Consider the following 16080-nt stretch of genomic DNA (forward strand, 5'->3'; position numbering starts at 1 on the left):
TTAAATTTCAATTTTTACGCGTCTTTTTCTTTACGCGTTTAAAAGTTTATTTAAACTTTCTTTTAAATCCACTCATTTGTACACATTTTTTCTTTACGCGTTTTTTCTTTTACACATTCTTTTTTATATACACTTTTTAAATACCCTACTTTTTCTTTACACATTTTTTTCTTTCAACCTATTCTATTATTTATTTTAATAATGAAGGAAAAAACTAACAAAAATAAAATAAATAATGATAAAGTATGTTGTTATTATTACCAAAATATTGTTATATTAATTTGCTAATACAATATTTTCTATTCAAGTTTTATTTACCTACAGAAGACGAAATAAATTTTTTCAAAAAAGAAGTCAAGAGTAGTAAATACAGATAAATCCACAGCAAATTGGGTTCACCAATTTGAAAACTTTCGTGAAAAAGCTGGATTTACTGGTAAAAGCATAGATATTACTGATAGAAAGGAATTAGAAAGTCAAATCTGTAGTTTCGTAACAGTTATGAAGACTAATTCTGGTGAAGAATACAAGGCTAGATCTATCCTCAGTGCTATACATGCATTAAACCGACATTTAAATGATTTATCATCACTATCTCCAATGGATTTTACTTCAAGAAAACAATTTCCAATATTATATGATGTATTAGATGGCAAAATGAAACATGTAGCAGAACAAGGAAAGGCCAATGTTCAAGGAGCTGATGGTCTTTCTGTTGAAGAATGTAAAAAAATACTGTATTCACCAGTATTAAACATTGACACACCCACTGGATTGTTAAAAAAAGTCTTTTTTTTAAATGCATTATTCTTAGCTCTTAGAGGTGGTGAGCACTATTCATTACAATATTCTCATTTTAAGTTTAGAGCTGATGGTCAGGGTTTTGATGTAAATATTCCTCGAAGTAAAACAAATCAAAGGGGTATTAATGGCTCATTAAATGATGAAAAATTAAGAATTCCATATCATCCAATGATAATGGAAACTTATAACAAATATTTTTCTAAAAGACCAGGTAATGCCGATAAAGAATTCTATTTAAGAGAATATGTGTCTGAAGATGGTGAGTTCAATGTACTTTATCATTTTATGCTATTTTTTTCAGTAATATGACATTTATTAGTTAACTTATTTATTTATTTATAGATTATATTATTTATAATCGTTGGTTTCAAAAGTTTCATGTTGGTGAAAAGCGATTAAAAAATTTTTTACATGAAATTGTAATAGAATGTGGTATTGATATTGGCAATCGAAAGATCAGCAACCATAGCGCCCGAAAAAGTTTAGTAGGAATATTGAAAGAACTTGGTACTAGTGACAATGAAGTTATGGCAATTACCCGGCATAAATCAAATTCAGGATTTACTAGCTATGAAAGAACTAAAGAAAAAATGCAGAATGTTAGTTTAAACAACTTAATGAACGTTCTTATAGATAATGATCAAATGGAAGGCTCGGGTGAGTTTTAATTTTAATTTTTAAATTGATTTTCAATATACTAATTATACAATATGGAATTTTAGATGTTTTAGAACCTTTGCCACATTTTTCAATGCCAGATAAGCAAGCATTAACACCAATTGAACTTAAATCAACTTTTACTAGTGCACGCGAAATTTTTAAAGGTAATTTATTAATAGTTTGTTTTATTTTATTTTATTTTATTGATTTCTATTAATAAAATTAGCTGAAATCAATCAAGAAAGCCGAATTCCATTTTCTAACAAATCCAACAAATTGACAATAAATGAAACTGAAACTTTACAGGATATTTTTAAAGGAAACGGATCAATTTTCAATAATTGTACATTTGTATTCAATAGATAATACTAATATAGTTTAAGTAACAGTTTTTCAAATTGCTGTACAGTATTAAGCTAAACTAATGTAAATGATATTTGGTAAATGACGTAATGCGTTAGCAATATTGAGCGGAAATTAAATAACATGATCCTATAGGGATGCCCAATAAAAATCATTATTATGATTATATTGTATTAATGCATTATTTATCAGTGATATGTTCATCCAATCTTTTTTAATTTCCAGTATACATAAAGAAGTATGGTATATCGATTATAACTTTATTTTTTTTTCTTCCAATTTCCTTAGCATCAAGTGCCTATCACATTCCAAATGTTCCTTTCTTCTTCCGAATTGCATGATATTGTTACGCGGATCTGCGCCACATGGAAAGTTCAAGAAATTAGCAGCGATCCGCAGTGTAACGGTGTAACTTATACTTTGTATAGTTTATACTAAGTGTAATTTATACTTGGTATAATTTATACGAAGTTTAACTTATACATATAATTTATACCGAATTTTCGAACAATATATATAGAGCGGGCGAACAGTGGGGGATAGGGGATAATTAAGGTTTATTTAGTGTTAAATTTTAGTATAGTTTATTCGGTAATATTGCAGATCGCCGGCAGAGGCAGCAATATTCTATTCTGATATTATTTATGAAATTTATTATGTATTAGCATTTATTTATTGTATTTCTTGATTATTTTAAGTTATTATTTACATTGAATAAATATACACTTTAAAATCATACATATAACTCTTAATTTTACATATATACTTTATTTCATTTTATTTTACGATAAACGTGACACGAATTTCTGTTACTATCACGTGACCCCGACGCAAATCGATAGTAACAATATTCATAAATCCCTTATCATATAAATACGACTGGATACGGGTTACCCTATTGACTCCCCTGTTTCTAGTTCGAACAAATCTTAGATTTTGTTAATTTTAACCTACTTTATATAAACATTTGTAATGAGTCCAAAACTTTAATAGTCCTTTTTCCTTCATTTTACACTAATCAACATTACCCTTTATTAGCGTAAATAGAACTTTAACTAATTTAGAACAATTAAAAATAGTGTGAACCATTTCACCTCTGACAGTATTTACAGGTGGTCACCCTTGTGGGTGAAAAGAAAAATACGGGCTGTTTCTTTTTTATGTTTCAGTTGTTTCGTTCGATCGTACCTTTTAGACTCCCGGTTATGCCAGTTTGTTCTATTGAATAAGAGGCAAGACGGCCCCTTCGGGCTTCTCCCGAGAGGTTGGGCCTATCATTAGCTTAGAATTTATTGTTCTTTTCCCTATGAAAAAAAATTTCTTTAAAATATACTTAAAATGTACTTATATATTTTAAAATATATCTAAAATGTACTTAAAATTTTTAAATGTACTTATAATATACTTAAAATTGCAATTTTAAGTATATTTAAAGTATAAAATTTTATACTTAAATTACATTTAAAATATACTTAATTGCAATTTAAATATAATTTAAGTATAATTTAAGTGCAAAATTTTATACTTTAAATATACTTAAAATTGCAATTTTAAGTATATTTTAAGTATATTTTAAAATGTTAAGTATATTTTAGGTATATTTTAAAATATATAAGTATATTTTAAGTATATTTTAAAAAAATACATAAGTATATTTTAAGTACATTTTAAAGAATTTTTTTGTTATAGGGTTTAGATCATGTTTATTCTTATTTAGCGATCGACCCCAGTCGAGTCTACATTTTAAAAATAAAATAAAAATAAAATTATCATATAAATATTTTCTGTTGTTATTTACGATTTTATGATATAAATTTTTTTAACAATTAAGGAAAGTTATTCAAATATTCAGTAAAAAATGCAAGAATTAAAAGAAATAAAATAATGATTATGAAGAATCCACTAATAACTTCATCATTGTTGCTATTAAATAAAAATAATCAAAATATATTAGTTTCAAATACACAAGTGAACACTCACATGAATTATAAATAACTTGTAATGACTCACTTTTTTAATTTCCCACCTTTCTTCCTCCTCAAATTCATTCCTTTCTCTTCAAACTCTTCATCAAAATTTAAGTAAAAGATGTCATCTCCACAAAATGCGTGGAGACTTACTTTATTTTCATTTAGGAATGGCATTCCCAAAATACATATATCCTTAAAATGTGAGTGTGACACCTTTGCCCATGCTCCCCTACTATTAATTTTAACATTAATATAATCATTCACGGGATCTGCTATCTCAATTCCGAATGAATGTAACACTTCCCTGCTGATAAAGGTCACTGAGGACCGAGTATCAACAAGGAAAATTACCATTTTGATCTTGTTTTTTATCTTAATCGTTGTTGCACAGAAAAGATGGAGGTGAAGACCGTACATAATTCCTGTAATGTCTCCATCTAATTCATTCAGGGCTTCCGAAAGGTACTTGACATTTAGTTTTCTTGGTATACTGTTATGTATGTCTTCTGCATCAATATCATTATAAGAATCATCATATTCAATCATTTTATAGAAAGTTTATTAAATATATGAAATTTAGAAAGTTTTAGAAAGTTAGAGAACCTTGTTATAGAAAGTTTAGAAATTTAGAAAGTTAGAGAACCTTGTTATAGAAAGTTTAGAAATTTAGAAAGTTAGAGAATCTTGTTATAGAAAGTTTAGAAATTTAGAAAGTTAGAGAATCTTGTTAAACTTTTAATAACAAAAACAATATTGTCTCCATGAGGGACTTATATATAGCAATATTTTTTAGCATTATGATTTGGACTGACATCTTAATGCGAAAAAAAATCAAGCATTTTATGTCAGTCAGACCCATTATTAGTATAAAAAAATTAAAAAAAATGAAACACGAGAATAAGATTATCATTTTAGATATATATTGTATCATTTATTAGTTGATATGCTTCATTACTTGGTTACCAAATTATCTCATGATTCGCTTTATCACATGACTCTTAATGAATTTTCTATTAACTTCGCTGTGTAATATACAATTTAAATGACATAATATTTCATAAAATTACTAACAATTTATTTACAACTTTATTGTAATTATTTGTAAAAGTTACTTAACATTACATCTATTATATTCTTAAGTCGTAATATTGGGTTTCTATTTGACGTAAGGATAGGTAAATTTCTAATTATGTCACATATATTATTTATTATTATTATGTAAAACCCGAGGTATACATTGTTTATATTTTTTTACGTCAAATCTAATTTGTAGACCATATAAGGATGGTGAGGTTGACTACCATTATAATTATTTTTTAATAATACTCATCTACTTTCTTTATAACCCATTAATACGTAAAACATTTAATTTTCTTTTAATATAATCAGAGACAGATTTTTATTGACAAGTTATTCCTTGCGTTAATGGCATTATTTATAACGTGACCTTATTAATATTTGAATAAATACTTTACAGAAACTTTTAAAGTCGAAACCATATCGTAGCCAAGTCGAAATATTATCATGACCTTATACTCTTATAGCTAAGACCTGGTCAAAATATGGTTTCACATCGTCACGATTAGCTTTAGTAAATATGTATAAGGTTGACGCATATTAAGGAGTTTATCACCTGATTTAACTAGATCGTACAAAAATCGTATCGAGATTAGTCACGTTATATTTAGGATTTATAAATTAGTATTATACAACAATGCAAATATTTTATACAATTTGATTGTACGTACTTTACATTTATAACTAATTAAAATTAAATTGGTTTATACTCTATATATTTAATATACTTTCGTACATGTATATGTTTCAAATTAAATTCTTGCGTACTAATATGAATTTTTCAAGTATTTTTGGCATTTTTTGATCTTTCACTCATCACGATGTTGACTTCAATTTTATTGTCCAGATCCGATTAAAAATTTTCATACTTAGGCAGCGTGAAACTTAACCTCATAAAAAAATTTTTTTGATTGGTCCCCTTAATTTAATCGATTTCATCTGCACACTGGAAAAGATTTATAAGTTTGATGGTCAATTATGGATAAAATCATTTTGAATTTTATATATAAGATCGAATTCAAATTATTTCTTTTTTTAACGTTCGTTCAACTTTAATAATATTATAAACGAAATCTTTGAAACAAAAAAAAATAAAAAGGAAAATAAATGTTCGTAGGAATGGTTAAACGTTATTTTTTGTACGCCATCAAAAGCTAATGTTATGATGTAACATTATTACGGCTTGTAAGTAAAAATATATTTTTTTTTTATCGGTATCTTTAATATAATTTTTACGCGTTTCTTTTTATTTAATAAATTTTTTTTTAAAAAAAAAATCTTTACAAAAAAAATTAAAAAAGGTTCAAGGAATTTTCATAATAAAAAAAGCTCTAGAGTATTCATCAAAACTCAATTTATCAAATATAGAAATTGGTAAGCTCTCACCTTTTTTTTAAAAATAATAAATATGTATATATGCAGATATAAATTATCTTTTAATCGTTTTATTTTAAAAAATTAGTGATACAATTATTATCTACGGATTATTGATAATCGGAACATTATTTGGATTATTGATTATAAATTGTGCGGTAATGTAATAAATTATTTTGTTTTTAATAATAATAATAATAATAATTAAAATTAAATCTTAAATAAATTTATTATGAATAAATCCAAGATGTTATTTTTATATTCTACAAATATATTAACAATTATCGAAATTATATTTTATAGATCAAATTCTTATATGCTCTCATTTCAATCATTTTTATCATCGAAGGGGGAAAAAAATTTATTAATTTATGAACCATTTTTATCAGATATATTCCCGCCATTATCATTTCAGGTTATGCTTATAAAATAAGAGATAAAGAAGAGATAAAGAGGGTGCTTCGAGAAATGATTACCAAAATTTGATGCGCGAGTAGTTGGATGGTTAAATCAAATGATGGATTTAGAAAGATAGAAATTATATAGAAAATTTACTTGATTTGTTAGTCCAAAGCTTGTGTAAAATTGAATATTTTGTGAATTATCACCTGATGTATCACGCAATCCATAAAATACGATATAATGAAGAGAGCAAGATTCTTGAATTTGCATTTTGTACCGTTAACATTTAAATATCCTTATCACTCTTGTTATCTGTTATTTATTTTTTCTTAAAAATCATGCAGTTTTTTTCTTTCTTGGCACATTTAATTTAATTAATACGTAGTATTCTTAATCGAGCTGTTTTTGGAGTCAACATTACCTTAAAGAAAATTACAAGTGACAATTTTCGGCGATCGAATAATAATGGTCAACCTCTTTCTATCAATTGTGTAAAGAAAATTTACGAAGAATAATTTTTCATTTCAAATTAATCCAATGTATATATAATATTTCAAAGTGATTTATCATCAAGTTATATTTAAGTACTATGATCTTCTAGTGAATGTATTTACGTATTTTACTGTACAATTTTTAAAAATTGAATTAGAAAAGTTGGGATATAATAAGGGCAACACGGGAAAGTAATTTTTTACATAGCTTCCTTTCTTATCAACCGTAATACTCATTTATACAATTGAAATATTAGTGACTTATTTATTCATAAATAAAAAATAATTTAATTTTTATTACAATATTAACCTTTAATTTTTTAGGACATGAATAATTGATATGAGTCTTACTATATTTCTATTAAACGTCCTAGAATAAAATTATCATAATAATCCTTAATCTATCATCAAATTCACAATAAATAAAATAAATAATAAACAAATAAAAAAATGGATAAGTATTATATATATTGAATATTTTCATTTTAAAGTAATTGTATTTAACTACTTTTATCTAAAATAAATAAATTTAATAAATCAAAAAAATCACATGCAAAAGTAATTACCTTTAGAATTAATATCAAGTTTAGTAAAACTCATTCTTAAGGAATCTGTAAAATAAATGAATAATTATTACTCTAAATATTAAGTTTAAATAATTATTTTGAATTAAATTACCTGAATATTCTAAATCATCATTGTTAGAATTTTTTGGTTCTGGAAGATTTTTAAAATTTAAAAGTCTACTTGTGTAAACTGCTTGAGGATGTGTTATATACGAGAGTGTACTAGTAGATGATAATGGTGATTGAACTGTTGAAGATGACTTTTTGTTAATTTCATCTGCTTCTTTAGCTTGCTCACTGATTAAAGAATCAGATTTATCGCAATAAGACCACAATCTAGTAAATAAATTACCTAATTCATCTGCTTTAGGTCGTTTTAATGGGTCTGCGTCCCAACATTGATTAATAATGTCAAGAATTAATTGAGGTATTTTATAATTAGACTTTGGCCTCAACCACTTACAAATTTTCATTGCTAAGATTTCATCATGAACTATATCATAATAAGGAGGGAAACTTGTACAAATTTCATATGCAATGGATCCCATATCCATAAATATCACTTTTTTGAGTATATTCGTTTCCTCTTAAAACTTCTGGAGCTACATAAGGTAATACTCCATATATTTTTTTATTGCTATTTTGAGAGGGTTTGACATTTGCCGGCTGACATAATCCCAAATCAGTAATGAAAGAATATTCAACAAAATCGCTTAATATATTTCCACAATAAAAATCATGATGAATTAATCCTTTTTTATGAATAACTTCAAGACCAACTGCAATACTTCGTAAACTCCACAACTTTCGCTTCCATCCAGTGAAATAAAGTTGTTATTTAAATGTTGTCTTAAGTTACCATTTTTTAAATCCATTACCATCATAAAATTATTTGTTTTTGGATCTTTGGTAATACCAAAACAACGTATTAAATAATCTACAGTACTACTATTTGATTCACATGCTAAAATATTTGATTCAACCTTAAGAGAAAATTGTAGTTAGTTTAACATTTATAAAGGCTAATGAAGATTTATAAGAAAATATCAATATCTTACTTCTTTTAAAAAACCTGCTGTGATATCTTGTGAGTTATGTAAGCACTTTAAAGCAACTTTTGTTTCACCATTTCTTTCCAATTGTTTATTGCCATAATTAATATTCCAAGGACCATCTTTCCAAACTGCTTTAAAAGTAGTTCCAAATCCCCCTTTTGCTAAATATCAACATCTTCAAATTTATCATATTCAATCCACTCTATGTTTTGGACCAAAATTATTAGCATCTAATTGTGCTTTTTGAATAAATTCATCAACGTCATGATTTCCACTTGTCCAATTTTTGAAATTTTGTTGAAAATGATTGAGAATACATTGCTGACACCAACCATATCCAGTTTTAGGCTGTTTACAAATTCCACATAAACCATATTTTTTATAATGTCCTTTTAATTCTTCGTCTGTTATTAGTTTATCAATTAACGATTTTTGTTCTTCAATAAATTTTCAATGATCGAAGTCTTTTATTTGTTCAAATACATCATCACTTAATTTAATTTCATCCATTTTAATAAATAATTTTTAAACAAAAAATATGTTATTAATTCGTATGTAAAAATTATTAAAAAAATAATAAAGGAAAAGAAAAAAAAATGAAAAAAAAGTGGTGAAACGTTACTTTATGTTGCAATGATTTTAAGATCAGCGACGAAATTATCAAAAAAAGACCAGTTAAAATACACAAGGGAAAAACAATTATCCTGATCGATGTAAATAATATTTAGTGTTTATATAATTTTATTGTGTATAGGCTCTTACTAAGAACATTATAGCGTCAAGTGAGATCAAAAAACAACCAGATGCAACTAAACAACAACTAGAGGCCTCATCGAAAAATGATAAGAATGGAAAGGTATTAATACAATTCCTCCAAATTTTTATTTAAATTCCCCAATAAGAAAGATTAAATTTAATAAACGTTTAATTTAGGCTAAACTTTTTACAAATTTTAATTACTACTTTTAATATAATATCGGTAATGATGTATTCATATAAAAAATTTTGGTCAACAAAATTTAACTCAAACAAAACTTGTTAAATAATAATAATAAATGAAGAATTTGAATATTATTATAAATTATAATTAGTGTTGTTAAGTCCAAGCCGTGTCGAACCGCGCCGATGGGGACAATTCTGATTGACTTGATGCTCCGAAGTCGTCTGGTTCAGTTCGGCTTGAGGGAATCCAAGTTGTAGTCCAATTCTTGAAATTTTGTTTAAAACATTTAGATTTACAATAATAACACCAATCATAATAACTCTCAGGCTGTTTACATTCTTCACAAAGACCATATTTTAAATAACAATTTTTTAATTCCTCATTTAATATTAGTTTATTAAGTAAGTTTATTAAGTAACGATTTTTGTTCTTTAGTTAATTTCCAACGGACAAAATCTTTTATTTGCTCAATACATCATCACTTAGTTTAGTTTCTTCCATTTTAATGAATTTTTATTTGAAGTTATTAAATTTTATGTTAAAAAATTATAAAATTATAAAATGAAAAAAAAAGAAAAATTAAACGGATAAAATGGTAAAAATAGACTGGGCAATGATTAGCGTGATTAGCGCCGCCAATTTCATGTGTGACGTGATTTTGATCTTCATAATACAGCGCACACGTCAATTTTTAATTAGCCAATGAAATTATTTTTAAAGTACTTTTTTATAGGGAGGAAATTCCTTGATTAGCACTATTGCTTTTAATAAATTTATCTTTTTGAATATAATAATATATACTTATCTTTTAATGAATTTTTTTACTATAATTTATGTTGGTAGAGTTTTATAATACGGGATAAATTAAGCATTTACCTTTTATGTTTGCAAATTAAGACTTATGACACATTTTTTATTCCAAGATATGTCAGATAGACACTAATAGTGATAAGAGAGACCAAAAATGCCGATCGCGGTTTATTTTTATTTTTAAGACAAAACTGTTATTATATACAAAAACAGTCTAAACTAATATTATCGTAAAATCCCATTAAACAATAAGGCTTTGGCCTGCTTGTCAGGTACCAAAAGAAAAAATTGCGCTCGAAAATTTGATTACATTTAATTGGTCACATGTAATCGATCATGTGATAAATCAATATAAATCAAAAAGGGCATAAAAACATTTAAGTTTTGATTAAATTATCTGATCAATTAACAATTAATTAATTAATCCAGTTTTTTTTTATCTGCCGCTGCACATCACCCGCAAATCATCAAAGCTGATCGGTTTTAAACCAAATAAACCACAAATAATTTAAAAAATTTCAGTCTACCACAAGCTAGGGATTGGAATCGAAAATCGAATCTTTTCAAGATTTTTCTTATAGACAACCAACCTGACTTTGAATCAGTTTCTAATTTCAGCAAAAATAATCAGCACTTGGCCGGCATGAAAAATTACTTTGAAGTCAGGTTAACTTATATGTAAAAAATTGCTGAGAATCGATTCTCGAGAATCGATTTTACTATGTTTTGTCGATTTTCGATTAATCGATTCCAATCCCTACCACAAGCACAACACCACAATTTACCATCTAAATTTAGCCTTATTTTTAATTTTTGAAATTGATACTATTTAGTATAAATACACATTTTTTTTTAAATTGTACGTAGGGATGCCAACGGTCGGTTCGGTTCGGTTTCGGTTTTAAAACTGCAGTTTTCAACCAAAACCGAACCGACCGCAAAACCGACCGATAAAACTGAACTACAAAACCGATTACAAAAATACCGCAAAATCGAATAAAATAATGCCATAAAGTATCAATTATAACTTTTTGAATAATATTCTTTGAATTTATGTAATTATTTACAACAATAACGCCGATGTTGTGATTTTTTCAGAGAAACGAAAAATCACGTGATCAACGCGTAAATTCGATAATTTCAAAAATGAGAATATTATACATAAAAACACTAAAACAATAGTTTTTAATGGTATTCTCAATAAACAAAATCATTTTTTTTTTCCGGAATATATTAAAATTTACAATTAACCGATCGGTTTTTTGATCGGTTTTTTTTATATATAAAACTGACGGTTAACCGGTCGGTCTTGGACTGAAACCGAACCGATAACCGAACCGGTAAAAACCGGTTATGATCGGTTATAACCGAACTTTTGGCATCCCTAATTGTACGTCTTTATTATAATTTTTTTATTTATTTTATTTTTAAAGAGTGGTAATCAGAATCTAGTACATGAATAGTACATGGAAAAACAAAGAGAACTATCTAAGGACTAGATCATTGATAAACATCCCGACGCGCAGGACCTCACCCTTCGATAAGAACTACTCGAAAAAATAGAACTTCGCTATTCGATCAAGTTTACAATATATGTTTGGTAGCCAGATTTAGGAGATTGAGGAGGAGGCAGTTGAAGTTTGGAAAATTGAAGTCGTAAGTTCTGGTTGACGTACAGTTTAATAAGCATGTCCATAGTCTGCAAAAGATTAGTTTTTGACTTTTGATATATAAAGCACCTATATAAAACGCTTCAGAGAAATTTGTGTTTCTTATAATTACCTGAAAAATATCGCGAATTTGTAATTTTAAACCAGAGTTCTTGATTATGCACTTTTTGAGCGTTATTGCTGCTGAGAAATAATTGAGTATGATTATGTCTCAAATCAAGTGAATAATTAAAAAAAAAAAGAAAAATTGCGTAAAACTGGTGATAGCGAAGACAAGTGCTAAATGCAGTAATCGATATTAACCATTATTCTTAGTATTTTGAGTTTAAAGTTGGGTTTTTTCGTTTTTGGGGAATATTGAAAGTATTTAATTCTAAATCCATCATTAATAAGAGAGAATTTAAGAATTTTACGACAATAAGATAGACTCCTTGATTTAAGAATTTAAGTAAATTATTTTTCACGGCGCAATACGGCATCGGAAAAAATTCTTGCCGAGATGAATAGGGGCAAGTGTGACGTCAGATTTGCATAAATGTTTTTTCCTCACATTTTGCAAGTCATATTCTCCGGGCCAAAACGATACAACGATACAATAACAATAACGCGATTTATTATCTGAAAAAAAAATAATAAAGGTTAATTTTATCTTATTATTTTATTTAAATTGCCAAAACAAAAACTGTTTTTTTTTTAACAAATTAAAAAACATGATTTATTAAAAAAGGTATTAAGTTGAAAAAATATAGGTTAAATGACGACCCATAAGCTTCCTTCCGAAACTATCACTAAAGCTATGAAATTTTTTTAGGTTAATAAACAGTGCATAGTAAGAATTAGTAATTTGAGTAGTCAATGCATTGTTTAGAATAGTATGTTGTTGATTGATTTATAAATATAAAAAATGAATAAATAAATAAAAGGATATTATTTTATGTATGCAATATGCTTGTTATATATTTCATAACTTATAGTACCTTTATTAGTAATATCAAATATTAAAAATCTAGCGAGTACGAGTATTATTTAAAAAAGTGAACTAATTTTGCCAAGCGATATTCATTTTTTTATCAGACTATATCAGTAACCTTTTTTCATGTGTTTATGATAAATATTTATTGGTTAAATATAAAATTACGCGTAAATGTTTGAAGGTAAAATTAAAATTTTTATTATAAATCATTTATAATTAAAAGGTATATTTGAACTTATTTTTAGCTTACAACTAGCTAAATTAATAATTAATATGATTTAATTTCCAAAGTTGGATTCTTATATTCATTCCATCAAAAAATTTGCATTTTTGTTATGATTACGTGGGTTCTGACTCACGAGTATTTAGCTTTATGATCTGCCAATTCTACAGAAATTTTAAATTTATTATTAGACTTTGCAAACAGGAATTGGTACAAACCATATCACAAATATGTATACTGTATATATAAGCAATAAAAGAGTAGAAAATATATGATTTGATTTAATGTTTACAAAAATCAGAAAACTAAGGATTATTAAACAGAGATTAGAATAGAGTTCTATGAAAGTAGTAAGAGATTTAGCATTGCATATATTTATCAATAGCAAAAGTTACTTTTTGATAATTCTGAATTGTTAGAATGCAAGATAATGAAGTTATAATCAATGAATATGATAAATTTAATACGATTAAAGAAGATAAAAAAATCTGTTATTATGTAATGCAAGATCTTCAAAATAATTCTACTGATTCAGATAAATAATGACCTAATAATAATTCATGCTCACTTGAAATTAATATAGACTAAAAGAGCAGAGTTTTCCATAAAGTTAATTTACAAATTACATGTAAAAATATAATCAATATATTGTAATATTGTAATATTTTTTTGTTATACTAAAAATGTCAAAATCGGCATGATCATAATCCCCAATATTTTTTAGTCGTATATGTATGTATGTAACATTAGAAGCAATATTATTATTAATTGTAAGCATGCATCATTTTCATAAGTTATTTGTAGCTTTTGTAAAATTTAATTCTGAAAATAGTACCCTACAGAAAAAAATAAAATTTATATTAAATTTTCTATACTTTATTGTAAAATAATATAAATGATATAAAGTATGGTTTCCGTGTAATTTTTAAATTGAAACTTTTTGATACTGTGCTGCGCCTTTTTTTGACAGCCAAATGTCAATCATCCGATAAATACTGTCGATCCTTACTGAAAAGTCGTTGTACAATCGGAGTAAAATTTACCATTTTCCCGATATGATATAAATAATATAAATAACCGCTTATTCTCGTATCACCTCTATTTTCTCTTTTGTAATTTTACTTACGGATTAATAACATATTTTTTTGTTTAACAAAATTAGTCGTTAGAATGGATGAAATTAAACTAAGTGATGATGTAATTGAACAAATAAAAGATTTTGATAAGTTTCACTTGACTAAAGAACAAGAATCGTTAGTTGATAAAATTATATTAAATGAAGAATTAAGAAAACGTTATAAATTTTTTGGTTTATGTGAAGAATGTAAACAACTTAATACTTATCCTTATTGGTGCCAGTCATGTAATTCTAGATATTTTCAACAAAATTTCAAAAATTGGACTAGCGGAAATCATGAAGTTGATGAATTTATTAAAAAAACACAACTAAGAGCTAAAAAAAGGGTTCAAATTTTAGAATGGATTGAATATGATAAATTTGATGATGTTGAATATTTAGCAAAAGGAGGTTTTGGATCTACTTTTAAAGCAGACTGGAAGGATGGGTATATATTATGTCGGGATTATAAAAATAATCAATGGGAAAGAAATGGTGAAACAAAAGTCGCTTTAAAATGTTTACATAACTCGCAAGACATTACAGCAGAATTTTTGAAAGAAGTAAGACATTTTCATATATAATTATTAGTATAATTAAACTCCGCATATGTTACACTAACTCTAATACTTCTTTTTAAGGTTGAGTCAACTATTTTAGCGTGTGAATTTGGAAGTGGTTTTGTAGTTTTTTGTTTTGGTATTACCAAAGATCCAAAAACAAATAATTTTATGATGGTGATGGATTTAAAAGGTCGTAATTTAAGACAACATTTAAATGATGATTTTAATTCATTGAATTGGATGTATAAGTTGAGAATCTTAAAAAACATTTCATTTGGTCTTAGTGATATTCATAATAGTGGATTAATTCATCGTGATTTTCATTGTGGCAACATATTAAGTGATATCGGTAATAATGCTTACATTACTGATTTGGGATTATGTCAACCAGCAAATATGAAGAGTGATAATAAGAAAATATATGGAGTACTACCTTATGTAGATCCAGAAGTTTTAAGAGGAAAAGAATATACTAAAGAAAGTGATATTTATGGTTTTGGAATTATTGCATATGAAATTTGTACGGGATTGCCTCCTTATCATGATATAGCTCATGATGAATTCTTAGCTATAAAAATTTGTCATGGATTGAGACCAAAATCTAATTATAAAATTCCTCAATTAATTTTTGACACAATTAATCGATGTTGGGATGCAGACCTTTTAAAACGACCTAAAGCAGATGAATTACAAAAGTTATTTACTGATATTTTTGCAAATTGGAAGGAAGATTCCGTAATTGATAAACAAATCGATGAAGCAAATGAAATTAATGAAAAGTCGTCATCCTCAACAGTTCAATCACCATCATCTTCCACTAGTGATCTATCATATATGACACATCCTCAAGCAGTTTATACGAGTAGACTTTTAGATTTTAAAAATCTCCCAAAACCCAAAAATGCAGATAATAATGATAATTTACTTGGAATAGAAGATTCAGGTAAATTTAATTTTATATAATAATTTAATTTAATTATAATATTAACAATTAATATATTTATTTTATAGAATCTACG

The 16080-nt window shown here is 26.2% G+C and overlaps 2 protein-coding genes across 2 annotated transcripts; both read right to left on the reverse strand.

Moving 5' to 3' along the window:
• Positions 1–3653: 3653 nt before the first annotated feature.
• OCT59_004579 (uncharacterized protein) lies at positions 3654–4343 on the reverse strand (the record flags this gene model as incomplete). Its single annotated transcript, XM_066148378.1, has 2 exons — positions 3654–3750; positions 3838–4343. The coding sequence occupies 2 exons, from the start codon at positions 4341–4343 to the stop codon at positions 3654–3656; spliced, it is 603 nt and encodes a 200-aa protein (XP_065996982.1).
• Positions 4344–7641: 3298 nt separating this feature from the next.
• Positions 7642–9272, reverse strand: OCT59_004580 (uncharacterized protein; the record flags this gene model as incomplete). Its single annotated transcript, XM_066148379.1, has 8 exons — positions 7642–7655; positions 7708–7752; positions 7820–8200; positions 8271–8517; positions 8586–8690; positions 8766–8923; positions 9095–9110; positions 9246–9272. The coding sequence occupies 8 exons, from the start codon at positions 9270–9272 to the stop codon at positions 7642–7644; spliced, it is 993 nt and encodes a 330-aa protein (XP_065996983.1).
• Between the last annotated feature and the right edge of the window lie 6808 nt (positions 9273–16080).

The sequence above is a fragment of the Rhizophagus irregularis genome, chromosome 12 (assembly GCF_026210795.1).
Source record: "Rhizophagus irregularis chromosome 12, complete sequence".
NCBI lineage: Eukaryota > Fungi > Glomeromycota > Glomeromycetes > Glomerales > Glomeraceae > Rhizophagus > Rhizophagus irregularis.